The sequence below is a fragment of the Oncorhynchus nerka genome, linkage group LG3, assembly GCF_034236695.1.
Source record: "Oncorhynchus nerka isolate Pitt River linkage group LG3, Oner_Uvic_2.0, whole genome shotgun sequence".
Lineage (NCBI taxonomy): Eukaryota > Metazoa > Chordata > Actinopteri > Salmoniformes > Salmonidae > Oncorhynchus > Oncorhynchus nerka.
The window spans coordinates 22,621,765-22,641,429 of record NC_088398.1 but is presented as its reverse complement, the minus strand read 5'-3'; the positions used below and the strand labels follow the sequence as shown (position 1 = coordinate 22,641,429).

Sequence of the window (19,665 nt, the reverse complement as noted above, 5' to 3'; positions counted from 1 at the left end):
CACAGTATATAGATTTTTCTATTGTGTCATTGACTGTACTTTTGTTTATCCCACGTGTAACTCTGTGTTGTTTTTTGTCGCACTGCTTTGCTTTATCTTGGCCAGGTCGCAGTTGTAAATGAGAACTTGTTCTTAACTGGCCTACCTGGTTAAATAACGGTGAAATAAATCAAAAGAAAAAAAGAAAGAAAAGAAAAGCGGAAGTGGCCGTCACTTCCACAGGGTATACAGACAATACAGTAAAAGTAGCCACATTCTGATGTTAATATAAGGAGCATGGAGTACTGTACATGTGTAGTGAGTAACACGTATAGTGCATCAATCCATGAAGAATGAAACCATTCACAAACATCACACAGTGTTAGTGTTGCATTTACATACACTACCAGTCACCAAACCATTTGTACTATTAACAAATGTAATTTTGCCTTTTCTATTTGCTTGCCATAGATGACAGAAACTACAAAGGTAAGAGAGATTGGTTTTGGTTGGGTTATCTATCAATGTCAAAGCTCAGTGAAACAAATGTTGCAAAAAGTTGTAATGCTTCTGTTAAGCACAAGAGGGCAGTAGTACATCATTTCTGAGCAGGGTGCCTTATGCTGACCAGTAATTCTGCTGGTGAAGGATTTAAACTGATTAGAATTAGGGAAAGGGGGATACCTAGTCATTTTTCCAACTGAATGTATTCAACTGAAATGTGTCTTCCACATTCAACCCAACCTCTCTGAATCAAAGAGGTGGGGGGGCTGCCTTAATCGACATCCATGTCTTCGGCGCCCGGGGAACAGTGGGTTAACTGCCTTGCTCAGAGGCAGAAAGACAGATTTTTATCTCGTCAGCTCAGGGATTTGATCCAGCAACCTTCCGGTTACTGGCCCAACACTCTAACCACTAGGAGTAGAAATGACACACAGTATGCTATAGTTAAATTGTTGTCCTTGTGGAGTTGACAAGATGATTATTTGTTTGTCAGTTTGGTTAAAGATTATTGCTTCCTTAAAGAGGCCACCTGTTATATGCCTGTCATAAGATACCGGGATAAAACTCAGATTTTCACTAATAATATTTTTACGATTGTTATCAACCATTAACAACAACATTACGCACTCATTTCAACTTAGTCTTCTCCTGCGCCAACCTTTCCTATCAGTGCATAGAAAGCACATTTTCTTCCAAAATCTCCAAGAAATGTGAGCCAGACTTACTCTCTCCTTTTCTCTCCCATTCACTCTCTTTCTCATTCTCTCTCTCTCTCTCTCTCTTCATTCTACTTTTCACTCAGTGTGGTATCAACACCCACTTACTGTCTTCTTAGCTGGGTAAAGGTTAACGCGCAGGCCTGTCTGTGTCTTTGTGGGGAGGTGTGTGTGTGGGTGTGTGTGTGTGTGTGTGTGTGTGTGTGTGTTTGTGGGGGTGGGTGTGGGTGGGTGTGCGTGGGTGTGGGTGGGTGTGTGTGGAGGTGTGTGTGTGTTTGTGGGGTGGGTGTGGGTGGTGTGTGTGTGTGTTTTGTGGTGTGTGTGTGTAGGGGGTGGGTGGGTGGGTGGGTGGGTGGGTGTGTGTGTGTGTGTGTGTGTGTGTGTATGTGTGGGGGGGGTGGATTCCACCACTGATACAGCTGATATAATAGATAGCTCTGGGAGAGGTGTTGCGACAGTGTTTTGCTTCTAAGGCTGTGGGCAACATTTTAGTCACACATACGAGCATAGATCTGTACAAACAAAATCTGCACCGTAAAATTACAATCTGCAGCGTGATTTAATTTGAAGCTTTGCTTCAACGATGTGCCTTATAAGGAGGAGATTATTTAATCAGAGTTAAAGGGGCAATCTGTAGTTGCTACATCCACTTTTGGATTTATACAGTACGTGTATTATATTGATTATTGAAGAATATCACTCATAAAGGTCATACCACATCAGAACCCAAAATACAGTATAATCTTGTTTTACTCCAATATTTATAAACAATACAACTGTAAACAAACACTGTATAGCTTAAAAACATAAAACGATGATCGTACTATCATAGATAGTCAGTCCCTGCATTCATAGCTCTGTCTATGAATTTGAAAGTGGTTACATTTCTCCAGCCCCATCCCTCATATTTACCAAAACCAGTGGCGAGGTGACCACTTTGATTTGGTTTTTGTTTGATTTGCAGATTGCCCCTTTAAGTAAACTCTACCATGCACGCAATCCAATTGAGAGTTGTAGTATTTGGAACTAGCATTGTATTATTTGCCATACCGTCTATTCAAACTGGGTTTTTTTTTGCACAGTGCTCTTGTCATGTCAAATGTCGACCCCATTATGTGCTGTTCAGTGTTTGCTGGCATATAGAAGGCCGCGTAATGGAATCACATTTAAATATCAGGTGTGAATAATACATGGCATGCTGCAAAGTTCAGACAGGAGGGAGGGAGGGAGGGAGGGAGGGAGGGAGGGAGGGAGGGAGAGAGAGAGAATATATATATATATATAATATATATATAATATATAATATATATAATATATATATATTCACTTTGTATGTTGTCTACCTCACTTGCTTTGGCAATGTTAACACATGTTTCCCATGCCAATAAAGCCCTTGAATTGAAAAATTGAATTGAATTGAATTGAGAGAGAGAGAGGGGAGGGAGGGAGGGAGGGAGGGAGGGAGGGAGGGGAGTACTACGTCATTGTGGGCTACAGATGGCTCAGCGGGTTAGAGGTTGGAACACGCATGGTGCTGGCTGGCAACACAAGGGCTGTGAGTTGAATTGCCACCTGTGCCAAGTAAACTGAATAACAGTTAGTAGCTTTGGGTCTGCTATCGACTATTACTGTATTCAGATGCAATTCAGTAGTAAGTCCACTCCACTGTAATTGTATTGAGGTGGAGTAAGGAAGGTGGCTATTTCTCCATCACACAATCTATCCCAATGTGCACAATACGAGTTTTTCTACAGTGATATTACATAGAGAACCTAAAGCCAGCCTAATTGTTCAGCAAAGGTGGAATGCATGTATAGCATTGGCTTTACTCTCTTGTCCCCAGAGTGCCAGTAGCTGTTGCCAATGAGTCAGGTGTTACATTTTAGCCGTGGAAGAGGTGGAGTCATGGGAGGGGAGCATTACTGACTAATTCTATCATTCTATTATAGCTGGTTCTAATTCTGTAATGGATATTGGCCTACTGGGGATATGAGAGCCCTGTCTCAGAGCTGACAGTGAAACGGTGGTCTGCGTCCCAAATTGCACCCTATTATTTATAGTACACTACTTTTGACCAGAGCTCTATTTCATAGGGAATAGGGAGGCATTTGGGACGTGGACAGTGCTGCATTGGCCGATTAAAGGGCAATGAGAGGAGGCTTTAAAGTGGACAGACGGTTCAAACAGCAGGTATGCTGTAGCCTGTACAGTAGCAGCCCTTGGCTATACATCACACAGACTGACTCCAGGGCAGCGTAGATGAAGGGAAAAGGAGAGCCGGGAGATTGATGCAATGACAGGTCCACTGCTTTTGCTGATTTCTCAAAATAGCCCTTGAGGCATTTAATTGTCTTTCTTTCTATTGGCTTGTGGGCGTGTGAATGAATGTCCTTTCATTGGTTATTGAGACAGAACTGAGAAGCATGTGAGGCATTGTTGTGGTTGAGAATCGATTTGGCTCACTGTCAATCTAAAGTCTATGTTGATTTGATATTCCAATATTTGATTTCTATCAGTTTACCCTCTATTTTCCCAGGTTAAATTAACATAGTCATTATATATTGATTTGAACAATCTATTGCTTGCAAAAGATAAATTAGAGAGTGACAGATACCGAGAGTTTGCCAATACTATTTGATTGTAGAAACTAGGTGCTGCAAACTTCTTTGATTGTAGAATCTAAGTGTTGCGCACGCACGCATATACACACACGCACGCACGCACACACACACACAATTCAAAAGTTGGTAAATAGGCACTGCAGTTTATAGTGCCCCCCCCCCCCCCCCCACACACACTTGCTCTTTCGATGTCTCTACACATTCACCGACTAGCAAATATCATCAGTGCTGTCCTCGCTCATACACACATGCACACACACACGCGCGCACACTCATAGCCTCTGCTGCAGTGGATGATGTACCTTTCGCGTCTCATTCCGTTTAATCCTCTACAATTGGAAATACGTGTCGTTGCACGGACAGATTATTTTAAAATCCTGAAATTACGCATAGTGCGATTTGATTTTATTAACCAGAGAATAAGAACAATTCAAACGTTATTCGCAACCCGGAGCTCGTTTTCTGCCGACTGGACTGGTCGCGCACGCATACCTTTCGGTGCAAAATCATGGCGATTATGAATCATTAGAAATAACGAACTATAATTATTTTAATGTCTGTCTAATATTCTCCATCGCGACGGAAGGGGAAACTATCCTGCCTCATTAGCTTTTACAGCACTTGAATAAAACTATTCAACTTATTTGCTGGACCCAATTAATTGGACACTTCATCTTAGGTTTTGGAATTATTGAACTCTGCCTGCTGAACAACAAAAAGAGGCAAACGTGGTTTCCAAACAAGTTATACCCTATTTATAAACCCAACATTCAACGTCGATAAAAACATTTAACTATTTGCGTTGTATATCATCCGCCTCTGCACTGACAAATTGTCAGTCGAAACGATTAGTCAACTGAAATAATATAAAGAGCAGGCGAGCTAGGCAATTTCTTATTGTTGACTAACAATCTTAAACTGTCTGTTAGCGAGGAGACCAAGTGAATCCACTTTTTGGAGAGCACAAAGTTCTTCAATGAAATGCTATTGCGATTCATTGCAAATTCACCTCAAGGCTCTGTAAACTTTAATTACAACACAATCTCCTATTATTCTAATACGAACCCAACTCCACTGCAACATTCGGATATTGCTCCAATTCAATTTACCTGACCATGGCGACAATTGGAAAAAGTCTGCGGCAATTATCGAGTGTCGCGTCCGGCCATATTGCACTTCGAGCATCGCTCACCTTACTTTTCCTCTCCTGGCCGTGCCCGTCCTTAGGCAAGAAGAAACTCTACATCGGAGCTCTCTTCCCCATGAGCGGCGGTTGGCCGGGCGGCCAAGCATGTCTCCCCTCTGCGCAGATGGCTTTGGATCTGGTGAACAACCGGACGGATATTCTGCCGGATTACGAACTGGAGTTGATATACTATGACAGTATGGTGAGTAGATGTTGGATCAAATAGATCCATTGTTGTGTTTAAAAAGTGGAAGTCACATAAGCAGAAGATAATAATACGTTCTCTTGGTTTTATACACGGCTCTAGACCAGTTGAAATGTAATTGATATATGATATATGAAATACATGAACACTTAATTTCTATTTCAGTTACAGCCTTTCTTCTTTACATGTCTATACAGTGTTAAAACTTGCCAACATGATTATTGATTTCCAGCAGGCATAGGCCTACTCCTTTGAATGCATTGCCCTTGTAGCAGGTGGGTGCAGTAATGTCAATACTTATTTAATATTGTCAAGGGAGTTATGTACCAAAAGCCATATTATATTACCCCTTTTAGAATTGTTGCACAGTTGCCAATTTTTTTTATTTTTAAACAAGGCAATGGTAAACATGTCATCCCCCACAAACAATGTAGCGCCCCCCTTGTAACACATTTCAGTTAATTACCATAGCTCCAGCTTTAGGCCAATCAGTGTCATTTTGTAATTGCTGGATCTCTATGGCAAGATGCATCATTGGCCAAAATGTCGTCAAAATCGGCATAGTGCTGTCTGAGATATCCCATGTGGCTAATGTACGAATGGACAGAGACCGATCCACAGTCCCCTCCCCGATTTCAGTGGTGGTGGACAATAAACTAAACTAATGCCAAGTCAGACACTGATATTGGCTTGCTGCAATTCAGCGTCAGTGCAGGTATAGGAAAAAGGGAACTTTCACGATGAAACTGGACAACCACAAAGCATCAGCTGGCTGCTAGGAGGTTATGTGTCTTAAAAATAAAAAAGACCAATGTCTGTATGTCAAGACCAATGTCTATGTGTCAAGACCAATGTCTATGTGTCAAGACCAATGTCTATGTGTCAAGACCAATGTCTATGTGTCAAGACCAATATCTATGTGTCAAGACCAATGTCTGTATGTCAAGACCAATGTCTATGTGTCAAGACCAATGTCTATGTGTCAAGACCAATGTCTATGTGTCAAGACCAATGTCTATGTGTCAAGACCAATGCCTATGTGTCAAGACCAATGTCTCTGTGTCAAGACCAATGTCTATGTGTCAAGACCAATGTCTATGTGTCAAGACCAATGTCTGTGTCAAGACCAATGTCTATATGTCAAGACCAATGTTTATGTGTCAAGACCAATGTCTATGTGTCAAGACCAATGTCTATGTGTCAAGACCAATGTCTATGTGTCAAAGCACAGGGGACATTTCTTCAGTGGACAGAATGCCACTGCAGAGGTCTCCTCGGCATAAGATGTCACATATAGCTGACTGTCACTGTCCCATTTGACCACTAGCTGACTGTCACTGACCGTCACTGTCCCATTTGACCACTAGCTGACCGTCACTGTCCCATTTGACCACTAGCTGACCGTCACTGTCCCATTTGACCACTAGCTGACCGTCACTGTCCCATTTGACCACTAGCTGACCGTCACTGTCCCATTTGACTACTAGCTGACCGTCACTGTCCCATTTGACCACTAGCTGACCGTCACTCTCCCATTTGACCACTAGCTGACCATCACTGTCCCATTTGACCACTAGCTGACCGTCACTGTCCCATTTGACCACTAGCTGACCGTCACTGTCCCATTTGACTACTAGCTGACCACGAAGCACCAGTTACTAGCCTGGAAATGATAGAGCCAAATATTTATGTTATTAAATGAACAAAACACCCCCTGCTTGTTTCCCATCAATCATTCATCATATAGGCATTTTCAAATGTCAGCACTCTTCACTCACTACGCGTCTATATGTCTCCCACTGTTTCTGGCCCAGTTTTTGCCTCCCACTTCATCATTAGCTTTAACACACAGCCATCCTTCCCACTGGGTTTCCATATCAATCATACTACAGGACAGATGCCTCCACTACACCCGGGCATACAGCACACAGGCATGAAACAGTTAACTGTGCTGTGACTGGTTAGGGAGCGGTGCTCACTTTTTTCCGATTGGTGTAAAAGGCTCTGCAATGGAATCCCATTGTAAAGAAGAGGGAAGAGCGGAGAGGAGAGGAAAGTTGGCATGGCAACACAGTTACCATTGAAACAAACCGGCTTCTTATTTTTCTCCTTTCAATTAGATAAGAATTTGGATGAATAGATATGGTAGATGTGTGCGTGTTGAGATTCAGGGTTTGAAAATCATATACAGAACATACAGTTAGGCTGTAGACATATCAAATATACTGACTATACATATTATTTAACTTGAAACAGTTCTGTGAATCAATGGTACTGGCCATAGAATACAATATATTCTGGAATTTATGGAATTAATCTCACCCATTGGTTGATTTATGGTTCTCTTTTTGTTTTGACAAACCAATAGATTGACACCTTTGTGACAGACCAATACAGGACTAGAACAAAATCAATGTCACACGTCAGGCAGTGACATTTTCTTGAAAGTAGCCTGCAAGTGCGTGCTAGTGTACAGTTATTGCTAATTACAGTTGGGTTTGATGATCACTTTGACAATCAGTGGATTGTGAACGCTTCACACCTGGCTGAAATATTCATGAACAGTTTATGGCATTAAGAGTGAAATTATAGGAGATGGAATTAAATACGGAGACTTTTTTTTACTGTAAGTTGTTATCCAATCAGAATCGTTTTTTTTGGTCAAGTACCAAATAGAACACAGGCAATCATAACTCACACTCTGTTTTGAGCATGAGATTTAGAAATAAGAATCAACATCATCCAATTGCTTGTCTTCTTAATTGCTTTATAATATCTGCGGTTGGGATATTAAATGTGAAGAAATGCTCATACAGTGGTCTTGGCTTGAATGTATAATGATGTTCAATAATAGAACGTGTTCATTTAAAGGTCACAATAGTTCAAGTGAAGCTTTTAAAGTGCGATCTGTTTGCCTTGGGAAAAGATGACTCGTCAAATATACCATGACATAATTAGACACTGAACACTGAAATATTAAGAAGACTTTACTGTAGATGAACACTTACACCGTTTATTTGTAATGCAGCATATCTCTTTATCTATCTACATGGGTAGATCGCTGCTTGTTTGCTTGTGTGGTAGTATAGGGAGAGAACATTAGACTATTTACAGCACATTGAGATCTATACACAGACACACCACTCACCCTCTCTAGACCGTTGCCATGGTTATATCAAAGCAGAGATTGATAACTTTGATCAATTATTTACTGTGGTGGAGGGAGACAGAGGTAGAGAAATGGCGTGAAGAGGTGCTCTCTGTGTAGAGGCGCCGTCTTTCGGATGGGGCGTTAAACGGGTGTCCTGACTCTCTGTGGTCACTATAGATCCCATGGCACTTATCGTAAGAGTAGGGGTGTTAACCCCGGTGTCCTGGCTAAATACCCAATCTGGCCCTCACACCATTATGGCCACCTATTCATCCCCAGCTTCTTGTTGGCTCGTTCATCCCCCCTCCTCTCTCCTGTAACTATCCCCCAGGTTGTTGCTGTAAATGAGAGTGTGTTCTCAGTTAACTTACCTGGTAAAATAAGTCTTAAATAAAATAAAAACATCTCGCACTTCCCCCTTTAATTGGCGGCTGGAACATAATAGGACTTAATCAGGGACCAAAATGATTAATATGTCCACATGGTCCACACGCATGCCCACACACACGTGTGTATCAAAATCATGTATGCACCATTTAACGCCATGACTCACGTGGTACTCCAGATTTAATTACTGGGAGGAGATTTAGAAATTCACAGTGACTTGAGATAAGACATAAGATCCCACTGGTCCTCTTATATATTCACACTTCTTTTATATTATTCAATGTGAAATGCAATTCAAGAGAATAAAGCAGATCAGCATATGTGGCTTCTTCTCCTACTCTTTCTGTGATTTCTCACCAAAGTCTCATGGGTGGATAGATTGGATGCTGGAGTAGTATCGCAGTAATGCTAACTCCGACACTAATATTGGGTTGCATCGTTTCAGCACCACGGACAGTGCATGTGTGTTTGTGGAGAAAGGGAGGGTTATACATACCACCCTTACAAAAAAAAGACATGGTTTTCAGACACGTGTGAAGTTTCACATGTCCATTTTTTCTCCCACGTGACATTTTTTTTTTCACATATTTTTTTTTCACCACTTCCAGCTACATCTGGTCTCCCATCCATCTCCCAGCTGTAATGGATTTGTCAAAATTTGTAACTGGAAAAAAGACAGGAAAAGCAAAGACCAGGGTAACATAACCAAAGACAGGGAAAATTGCAGGGAAGAGGGAGGCATTTTATTTAATTGCATTATCATAATTATTTTTAACAGATTTTTTTTTTTTTTTTTGCATTAACTTACAATTCATTGGCTCCCGCATTTAAAAATGATTTTGTTTTGCTATCATTAGTTTTGGGTTTATGTTTTGCATTCAATATCATTATTTTTGTTTGGAACACTAAGAATGTTGTTCTGGACTACAGAAGTTTTGCTTCATATTAATGGCACAAACATAGCTCACTCACTAGAGCAGGGTTAGGAAACCCCAGTCCTGGAGGGCCGCAGGCGCTTCATGTCTTTCATTTAACCAACCTGGAAGACGAGGTGTGTTGAATGTAGGCAATCACTGAACTGATCAATTAGCTCAGTTGGTTATGTGTGGTGCCTAGTTGGAACAAAATCCTGCAGCACCTGCAGCACTCCAGGAACAGGGTTGCCTACTCCTGCACTAGAGGATTGCACCATATAACAATGCTGTTACTCAATTAAAAGTGTTTAAAGTGGCAATCCTTAATTGAAACATTAAGAAAGTTTACTCCTTGCCACAGTTTTTGTAAACAGCTGAGGGATGGAGCTGGAGAAATGCAACCACTCTTATATCCATAGACCATGCTATGGATGCAAGTACTGACCATCCATTATATCAAAATGATAGTTTTAACTATGTTTTTAGGCTACATTTACTTTGTTTACAAACATTGGAGTAAATTTGGAGTATTCTTACATATGAAACTGCAAATTAGATTGTCTCTTTAGATGTGGAATTGCAAGGTCACATGTTAAAATATTTTCAAATATGAAAATGAAAATTACATTTTTACATTTTTTTCACACATGGTTTTCTGACATGTGAAACAGCAAATGTGATTTTCACGTTGGCATGTTTTTCCCATGTCAAACAACAAACCACAATGACATGAAACCTGAAACAACATGAAACAAACATGATAACAAACTACAATAACATGAAAACATGTCATTCTCCTCACATGTGAAAAGGTGGTGTTAACATGTGAACTCCGACATTTAAATCACGTGAAATTTAAGCTCAACATGTGAAGACGGCTATTTTACATGTCAAACTGCAAATTTGACATCTATTGTTGTTGTTGTTGTTGTAAGGGCAGGCATCTCCAGGAGTTCTCTGGGGCAGAGAAAAGGTTATGATCGCCTGACATGTTATCAGATGTGACAGGATAGCAAAACGTCACTTTCTCTTCCGTTGTGATCAATTGGACTTGGTGGTGTCATGATATCTAGATCACATCCTACAATCTAGTGACAGTAGCATTAGACAACAACGTTTTTAACAGTCAAACAACCACCCTTTGAAATCAACAGGCCATTTTTTGCATCCAACACATTTGCATCTTGAGTTTCCATCTCGGGAACAGACAAACCAACACACAAATCAGGGCCCATAATGTCCGTTGTTAAGTCACAGTTTCCCACAACCGGATTGCTTGTGACACTCAACTGCAATGCATGGGAGTTCTGTCTCCTCTCTCTCCCCCTCCACAGTAAATCACCATTAAACGTGTCAGGCTGATTTAGATCTGGCCCTACTGAGGACTGGAATGGGGATGGCTTATTCAAAACCTTGTTGACAGGCCTGTGGTGGATAATTTGTCCACCTCAAGCTTATTTTACATTTATTTGAGCTTTTGAATGTGCTTTGTGGGTGATATCTCCTTCTCTCCTTGCGCATTTAAATTTTCTTCCCATCTCTTTTTGGACAGCGTGGTCGATTTAACTCTCTCTGTGGCCATCTTTTTCCACTTTTATACTGACTCTCAATAAGGGTGAATATCGATCACTGTTCTGTTCTTCTCTTTCTGTTTCTGATATTCTTCTTTCTTCTCCCCTCCCTTCTCTCCATCTCTCTCTACCCCTGTTCTCTACCCACCCCCCCACTTACTCTCCCACATCTCTCACCCCTCCCCTCTTCTTCTCCTCCCCCCTATTTCTCTCCTAATCTTCCTCCTCTTTTTCCTCCCTCCCTTTCTCCATCTCCCCCTCTCTCCTCACATCTATCTCCCCTTTTATTTCCCTCCATCTCCTCCTCCCTCCATTTTCCCCCTCTCCCCCTTTCTCTCTCTCTCTCTCACTCTCTCTCTCTCTCAGTGTGACCCGGGTGAGTCCACCAAGTTGCTCTATGATCTGCTCTACACAGAGCCCATCAAGACTGTCCTGATGCCCGGCTGCAGCTCCGTATCCACACTGGTAGCAGAGGCTGCTCGCATGTGGAACCTCATAGTGGTGGGTAGCTATTGTGTGTGTGTGTCCCATGCTCTATATGTCTCTCTCTTGCTCTCTCTCTTTGCCTCTCTCCCTCTCTCTCTCTCTCTCCCTCTCTCTCTCTCTCTCTCTCTCTCTCTCTGCCTCTCTCCCTCTCTCTCTATCTCTCTCTTTCTCTCTCTCGTAATCTCATAATCAACCTTAAACTTAAATCAACCTTTTTAGCCAACTAATTAATTGAGAACAAATTAAATCTCCCTATCTATCCATCTCTCTCCTTCATTAAACACTCTATCTCTTTTAGCTTTTCCAATCTCCTCTTTACTCCCTCCACTTGCCAGCAACTAGTGCCTTGGGCCTGTCTGCTTGATTTCCTCTGTTTTCTTCCTCTCAGCCTCCTTGTTCCCACTCTAGCTGTCGACCCCCCCACACACATACACACAAAGGGTTCAGGCTCTTTAGTGAGTGTGTGAACACCACCACCAATCTCCACACACTTATTTCTGTCCCTGCTCAGCCCTTAGGAGGAGTAACTCTCTGCATGTCAAACAAGCCTATCAGAGAGCCAAGGATCAAACAGACCAGAATCAAGGGCCTTCTTGGTGCTCCAATTGTAGGCTGTATTCGCATCTCCCAAAGCCTAGCGTAGCAACTCAGTCTACATTTAAAGCCAATCCCATTGACCCAATATAAGAAAAGAGTTCATACTGGCACATCCTGTGAAACATTTTAAAACATTTAGCAACGGAAAACATAAATGTGTCTTTCTTATTGGACAAATCCAGTTAATCCCTCCCAGTTTTAGTCCATTTGGGGCATAATGAACACGACCCTGAACCAACTCATTTTGAGGCTAGTGTTTGTTTCAGGTCGTGAACAAAAAGCACATGGTAGTACTTCTCTTCTGCTTCCTGCAAAGTGGTGTTTTATGAGCCTCTCTGTGCCCCGCCGCTTTGCTCCATTTCCTTCTATTTCATTCTCCCGTGTGTGTGTGTGTGTGTGTGTGTGTGTGTGTGTGTGTGTGTGTGTGTGTGTCACCCCTGATGTTGGAGCTGTTTTCCACGGGCTGATACCATCATCCCCCTGACTGCACCCAATTGTGAGCTGGCAAACTGTATTCTACTCTACATGTCACTAGCTGTATTGTCTGCTGTCCATGTATTGATGGCTCCACTATGTCTAAATACACCAGGAGATTTGTTAACGCTGGGACTCGATATTGTACATCATGTTTGATGTTTATCATCAGGTCTCTACCTTCTTCTTCTCTCATTCCCTGATGTCAGGGTGCCGATGCTCTGAACACCGAAACCAAAGTCATGATAGATGTAGAACATGAGACCCCCTTCGCCTCTTAATTCAACTGAAATCAGTGCAATAAGTTGCATTGGTACGGAATACATTAATACTGTATATTGCCTGGCTGTGTAGTGTTTTGATAGTTGTAGAATTTAAGAAAATACATGTTTATCTCCCTCCCTATCTCCCTCGCGCTCTTTCTCAGTTGTCCTATGGCTCCAGCTCTCCAGCCTTGTCCAACAGGAACCGTTTCCCCACCTTCTTCCGCACCCACCCCTCGGCCACCCTCCACAACCCCACCAGGGTACGCCTCTTCCAGAAGTGGAAGTGGACCAAGATCGCTACCATCCAGCAGACCACAGAGGTCTTCACTTCGGTCAGTACACTCTCTCCGTCTATCTCTTCTCTCTATGGCTCTTTCTCTCGCTCTCTTTCTATCGCTCTGTATCTGTATCTCTCTGTCTCCCTTTCTTACACATCTTTCTTACACAGCCCCCTCTTCAGTGACTCTCCCACATCTTAATGAGCAAATGAGTGTGTGGGAGTGGGTGTGTGCGTACTTGTGACTTAAATGTGCTATGATAGTCTTTTAAGTATTCAATCCCATGATTGATCGTGGATTTCCGAAGTAATTTGTTGGAATATTGGTGGTGAGAAATATTGATCAGGCGATACATCTCTCTGAGCAACCGGGTGGATAATGTGACTCTTGGGTTCTATCCTCTAACGGAAGTTAATGATCTCCCTCTTCCTTGATCTTTACTTTTCTCTATCTCTCCTCTTTCCTCTCTCTTTCCCTACGTCTATTCCTCTTTATCTTCTCCCCTTCTTTCTGCCTCTCTTTTTCTCTCTTTTCCCACCTCTCTCTCTCTCTCTCAAATGATCTTTCTCCTTCTCTCCCACTGTCCTTTCTTATCTCTTTCCTATTTGACACTCACATTTCTTGTGCCTTTCCTCTCTCCTTTTCTCACCCCTTCCATCTTTCTTTCAATCTCTACCCCTCCCGTCTCTCTTTCTATCTTCCCCATCCCTTCTCTCGTTCGTCTTTCCTTCTCTGTTCTCTCTTCCTTCTCTGTTTCTATCTACTCCTTCTCTTCTTCTCTCATATAGACTCTGGATGATCTGGAGCAGAGGGTGAAGGAGGCTGGGATTGAGATCAGTGTGAGACAGAGCTTCCTCACCGACCCGGCTGTCGCTGTCAAGAACCTCAAGGTGCTTTGATGAAATATTCAATGGGGGGCTGCTGTTGCTCTCCCCTGCTCACAGTTGCGCCTGTTAGCGAAGTGAGGTGATTTAATACAGGAAATGAATGCAGGAGGCTAATTAGCACAGCCAACTGCCAGCTTGTGAAGTGCCGCGATAGCTAGCTAGCAGAGTTGTACCATAGAATTGTAATAGTCAAAGTGTAAAGGCTTGTATCATTATTATTGAGCTATGTGAATGTATTTTCATTACGACGGCTTAAATCATTGTGCTTGCTGTCATTGAATAGCGTCAGGATGCCAGAATAATCGTTGGGCTCTTCTATGAGACGGAAGCCAGGAAAGTGTTTTGCGAGGTGAGTGTTTTAAATCTTTAAATCATCGGGCTATTAAATCATCAAGCTATTTATAGCTATTGACCTCTATTGTATCTTGAACCTCTATCTGAACAAATTACCATTTTTATTTAATGAATTCTCATTTGTACTGTGGTGATGATGTAGCCTTGAGAAGCAAAGAATATTTCTGTGTAATTAAGAATTATTTAACAGACAATTAAGTGTTTCATCTTCTTCTTTTCTGTCTATTTTCCAAATGTTTCTCTCTCTCTCTGCCCTTCTCTTTTTTCCTATTTTATCTCTCTTTCACTTTCTCTCCCCCCTCTCTCTCTCTCTCTTCCTCCAACTCTCTCCCTCTATCCTCCAGGTATTTAAGGAGAAACTGTATGGGAAGAAATATGTCTGGTTTCTGATTGGCTGGTATGCTGATAACTGGTTCAAGATCAAAGACCCGTCCATCAACTGCACCATCGAGAACATGACAGAGGCGGTGGAGGGCCACGTTACCACGGAGATCGTCATGCTCAACCCCGAGACCGTCCGCGGAGCCTCTAACCTGGTGAGAACATCGGGGCCGGATCTCATACTGATCCAGGATCAGGTCCCCCAAGTCCATGTAGTGTTATTGATTATGATCCGCATTCCAACCTGGTGAGCAACATGTGTTCTCCATCTGGTCATGTCGTCCCTTCAATTTCACACGCTGCCAGCTTAGCTGTTGATTAGTTTCATATACCTTCCTCTACCTGCAGAGCGGAGGCTTGATATGCTTCTGCAATAGTACACTCTAGGGGCCCTTTAGGCTTTTCTACACCGCATGTTCTTAGCCCAGGGCAGAGACACATATTTAGAAATGTATATGAAATCAATGTCCCTGACCCAGGGCTATCCCTAATAAATATTCAACTTAGGTGACAATGGAACTCTGTGATTGGTTAGCCCCAAAAAGCTGGCGTAAAAGCTCTCTTGGCCCCGAGCTAAGTACACTACTTTTTGAGTTCAAAGGCTAGTAATACGTAAACATTACACAGTGCTTGAGGCTCCAGTATTGCCTAAATCTAAGTTGACCCTAATGCAACTAACATAGTGATTTTAATTATATAAATGTCATACTAATGAGTTTGATGGACAATAGTTCAGATTGAAAGCCACACGAATGGTGACCCTCATTTATCAACTCCTCCCCTTCCCTATGTCTGGTCCAATCAGACCTCTCAGGAGTTCCTGGGGGCGTTGATGAACCGGCTCGGGGGTAAGAACCCGGAAGAGACAGGGGGCTTCCAGGAGGCCCCTCTGGCCTACGACGCTGTCTGGGCCCTGGCCCTGGCCCTCAACAAGACTGTGGCCCCTCTGAAGGCCAAAGGTCGCAGGCTGGAAGACTTCAACTATAACAACCATGACATCACAGCAGAGATCTACCGCGCCCTCAACACTAGCTCATTTGAAGGCGTGTCTGTGAGTACAGGAGGATGGGTCCTCCAGGAGAATATACTAGGGCCATGTTCATTAGGGCACAAAATGTTTGAAAACCTTTTGCAATGGAAAACGCAAATGAGTGTTTCTTAGTATACAAGTCCAGGTAGTCCAACCCTGGTTGGAGGATTAACACACCTGATTCAACTACTATACTTATCATCAAGCCCTTGGTTAGTTGAATATGGTGTGTTGGGTTGGAGCAAAAGCCTGCATACCCTATTTGTCCCAGGACCAGTTTGAAGAACACTGCACAGTAAATGACACGTGTGTAATCTATGCATTGCCTCATTCAATAAGTCTACATGGACGACAGTTGATTTCTGACTTGATGTAGCACTTTTTTTTCTCCTTCAGGGTCATGTGGTGTTTGATGCCCAGGGTTCCAGGATGGCGATGACCCTTATTGAGCAACTGCAAGGTAAAGTCATCTATCACCATTCCAAGCACATTTCAGCCTTTCCTTGTTCTGGACATTCTACAGTAGTAAAAAAAAAAACAACGACAACAAAAAACCATAGGCATTTTTTATTGCTGTGCGACTGATTGTCAGTCAGTCCGGTCATTCGTCAAGATCAAGGCTGTCTGCTGACGCTTTTCTCTCCCCCCCCCCCCCCCCCCCCCGTTCTCACTCGTGTTTATTTGAGAGCCAAGCATTTTTAGCTTTTTGCTGTGCAGTTTGTTTCATTGTCCTACAATTGCATGTGCTAAATGTGCTGGTTTATAAATGTGTTGAGTCAAGTCTTCCGTCTAATTGGATCAAAGCTAAAGTGGCGGATTATTTTGTACCTTTGTTCTTTTTGGACCCCTAATGGATAAAAAAAAAAAAAGATAATCCAAATGTTGTAGCCCTGCACTGGGTAGCATTTTGCGTGCCGCAGTGCTAGTGACGGGGTCGGCTAATTTGGTTAATACATTGAAAGCCTTGACTTGAATTTGTGAATTATTCTATTCCAATCAGTATTCATGGTTCAGGATGCCACGTACTCGTTCTCTCCCTCTGTCTTTCTTTCCCTGTTGTAGGTCTGTATCGGTCCCTCTCTCTGTATCGTCTCTCTCTCTCTCTCTCTTCGTTCCAATTTCCCTCTTTTCTCTTTCTCTCTATTTGTGGATTTGAAATGTTCTGCCCCGCACTTCCGTAGCCTTCTTTTCATAATGATGTTTTGTCCTGTCGTTCATTTTCTAAGTCTTCTATTGTTTGTTGTCGTTTGAACCCATCATAACCCAAGGATATTATGTAGGCAGGAAACGAAGATGATTTGAGAAGATATTAATTGGACCCTCTCTCCCTCTCGCTGTGTAGGAGGCAGTTACAAGAAGATTGGATACTACGACAGCTCTCAGAAGAATCTCTCCTGGTTCGGCAACGATGTGTGGATAGGTGCGGCAGAGTTGATTACATTGTCTTTGTCAGGCTTCCTGTGTATGTCTCTCTCTGTGTGTAGGTGGGTGGGTGTGTGTGTGACTGTCTCACGGTGAGTCATCTATGTAACTATCTATCTCGTTCCCCTCACATTAGACCTACTGTTACGCCTTCTCTTTCTCTAAGCCCGCGCTGCCTCCATCCTTCATTTCCATGTTAGACAAATCACCACTTCTGGCTTTAAAAGCAATCATTTGGGCCCTCATCCTCCTTCACCCAGAATTAGTTTACACCCACAGCTCAGTGGCCAGACAATGGCAGTCAGGAAAGCCTGACCCCACCCACACTTCTTCACTTTGGGAAAGTTAAGCATCCAACACAGCCTGCAGAGAAATTCTATTACTGTTGATTTGCTTCAGCCAGACCAAGACAAATGTTGTAGTTCAGTTGTTTACTGGCCCAGCCCTCCCTTGAGAGGTGACACACTTGTGCCTGGGCTTAGAATTACTGCACCGCTAGTCAATCGTGCATGCTGGGAGGCCAGAGAGAGGGCACCGTTGTAGACTTTTAATGAAACGATTTGTTGCCAAGGCTTAGCTTAGCCTCCGAGGGGAGCAGGGCCAATGGGTCCAATCAGAGATGACTCTCTGTAGGGCTGAGTTTGGTGGTCTTACTGTTCTGTAGTGTAACAGGAGTGAGCTTGGTGTGATGTAGGTTTACAGAGGTGAGGATGGTTTGTTCCAGAGGTGATGGAGTGGAGTCTAGTTTTCTGGAGAGTGATAGAGGTTTGTTTGTTATAGAGGTGATGGAGTGGAGTCTAGTTTTCTGGAGAGTGATAGAGGTTTGTTTGTTCCAGAGGTGATGGAGCGGAGTCTAGTTTTCTGGAGAGTGATAGAGGTTTGTTTGTTCCAGAGGTGATGGAGTGGAGTCTAGTTTTCTGGAGAGTGATAGAGGTTTGTTTGTTCCAGAGGTGATGGAGTGGAGTCTAGTTTTCTGGAGAGTGATAGAGGTTTGTTTGTTATAGAGGTGATGGAGTGGAGTCTAGTTTTCTGGAGAGTGATAGAGGTTTGTTTGTTCCAGAGGTGATGGAGTGGAGTCTAGTTTTCTGGAGAGTGATAGAGGTTTGTTTGTTATAGAGGTGATGGAGTGGAGTCTAGTTTTCTGGAGAGTGATAGAGGTTTGTTTGTTCCAGAGGTGATGGAGCGGAGTCTAGTTTTCTGGAGAGTGATAGAGGTTAGTTTGTTATAGAGGTGATGGAGGGGAGTCTAGTTTTCTGGAGAGTGATAGAGGTTAGTTTGTTATAGAGGTGATGGAGTGGAGTCTAGTTTTCTGGAGAGTGATAGAGGTTAGTTTGTTATAGAGGTGATGGAGGGGAGTCTAGTTTTCTGGAGAGTGATAGAGGTTAGTTTGTTATAGAGGTGATGGAGTGGAGTCTAGTTTTCTGGAGAGTGATAAAGGTTATTTTGCTAGAGGTGACAGTGTTAAGTTTAGAGGTGACAGTGATAGAGGTTTAGAGGTGACAGTGATAGAGGTGACAGTGTTAAGTTTCGTTGCCCTGCACACTCTTAGAAAAAGGGTGCCAAAGGGTTCTTCAGCTGTCCTTATAGTAGAACCCATTTAGGTTCCATGTAAAACCCTTTTTGGTTTCAACCATTTTGGGTTCCATGTAGAACCCTCTGTGAACAGCCAAAGAACCCTTTTAGATTTTAAATAGCACCTTTTTTTGTATAGTAACAGAGGTGTGTCTAGTTTACTGGAGAGTCACAGCCCAATGGGCAAAACTGGTTGCCATGTCATTTTCCACGTCATTTCAACAACATCAAAAATGACGTTGAATCAAAAAGTCATCAACGTTTTTTCACCCAACTTTTAACCTAAATCCAATGGTGATTAAATCCATGTTGAATTCACGTTAGTTGACGACTCAATCAAATGTAAATAAAAACTACACATTGAACTGACATCCGTAACCAGTGGGAGAGGTACGAGGTTAGTTTGTTATAGAGGTGACAGAGTATAGTTTTTTGCTAAAGACATGACGGATTTGAGTTTAGTTTGTTCTAGAGTCAACAGAGGTGAGTTTAGTTTGTTCTACAGGTAATGAGGGTGAGTTTAGTTTGTTCTAGAGGTAATGAAGGTGAGTTTAGTTTGTTCTAGAGTTAACCTAGGTCAGTTTAGTTTGTTCTATAGGTAACGAAGGTGAGTTTACTTTGTTCTAGAGTTAACAGAGGTGAGTTTAGTTTGTTCTAGAGGTAATGAAGGTGAGTTTAGTTTGT

At 42.5% G+C, this 19,665-nt stretch overlaps 1 protein-coding gene across 1 annotated transcript in view; it reads left to right on the top strand.

The window, feature by feature from the left end:
* Positions 1 to 19,665, top strand: part of LOC115104913 (gamma-aminobutyric acid type B receptor subunit 1-like) — a 45,570-nt gene that overhangs the window by 13,368 nt on the left and 12,537 nt on the right. Inside the window, exons 6-15 of the mRNA XM_029626319.2 lie at positions 451 to 468; positions 5,048 to 5,208; positions 11,601 to 11,735; positions 13,219 to 13,389; positions 14,124 to 14,225; positions 14,506 to 14,571; positions 14,921 to 15,112; positions 15,763 to 16,008; positions 16,384 to 16,447; positions 17,330 to 17,407. Of these exons, the coding sequence (XP_029482179.2) occupies positions 451 to 468; positions 5,048 to 5,208; positions 11,601 to 11,735; positions 13,219 to 13,389; positions 14,124 to 14,225; positions 14,506 to 14,571; positions 14,921 to 15,112; positions 15,763 to 16,008; positions 16,384 to 16,447; positions 17,330 to 17,407 (1,233 nt within the window). The remainder of the gene's footprint in view (positions 1 to 450; positions 469 to 5,047; positions 5,209 to 11,600; positions 11,736 to 13,218; positions 13,390 to 14,123; positions 14,226 to 14,505; positions 14,572 to 14,920; positions 15,113 to 15,762; positions 16,009 to 16,383; positions 16,448 to 17,329; positions 17,408 to 19,665) is intronic.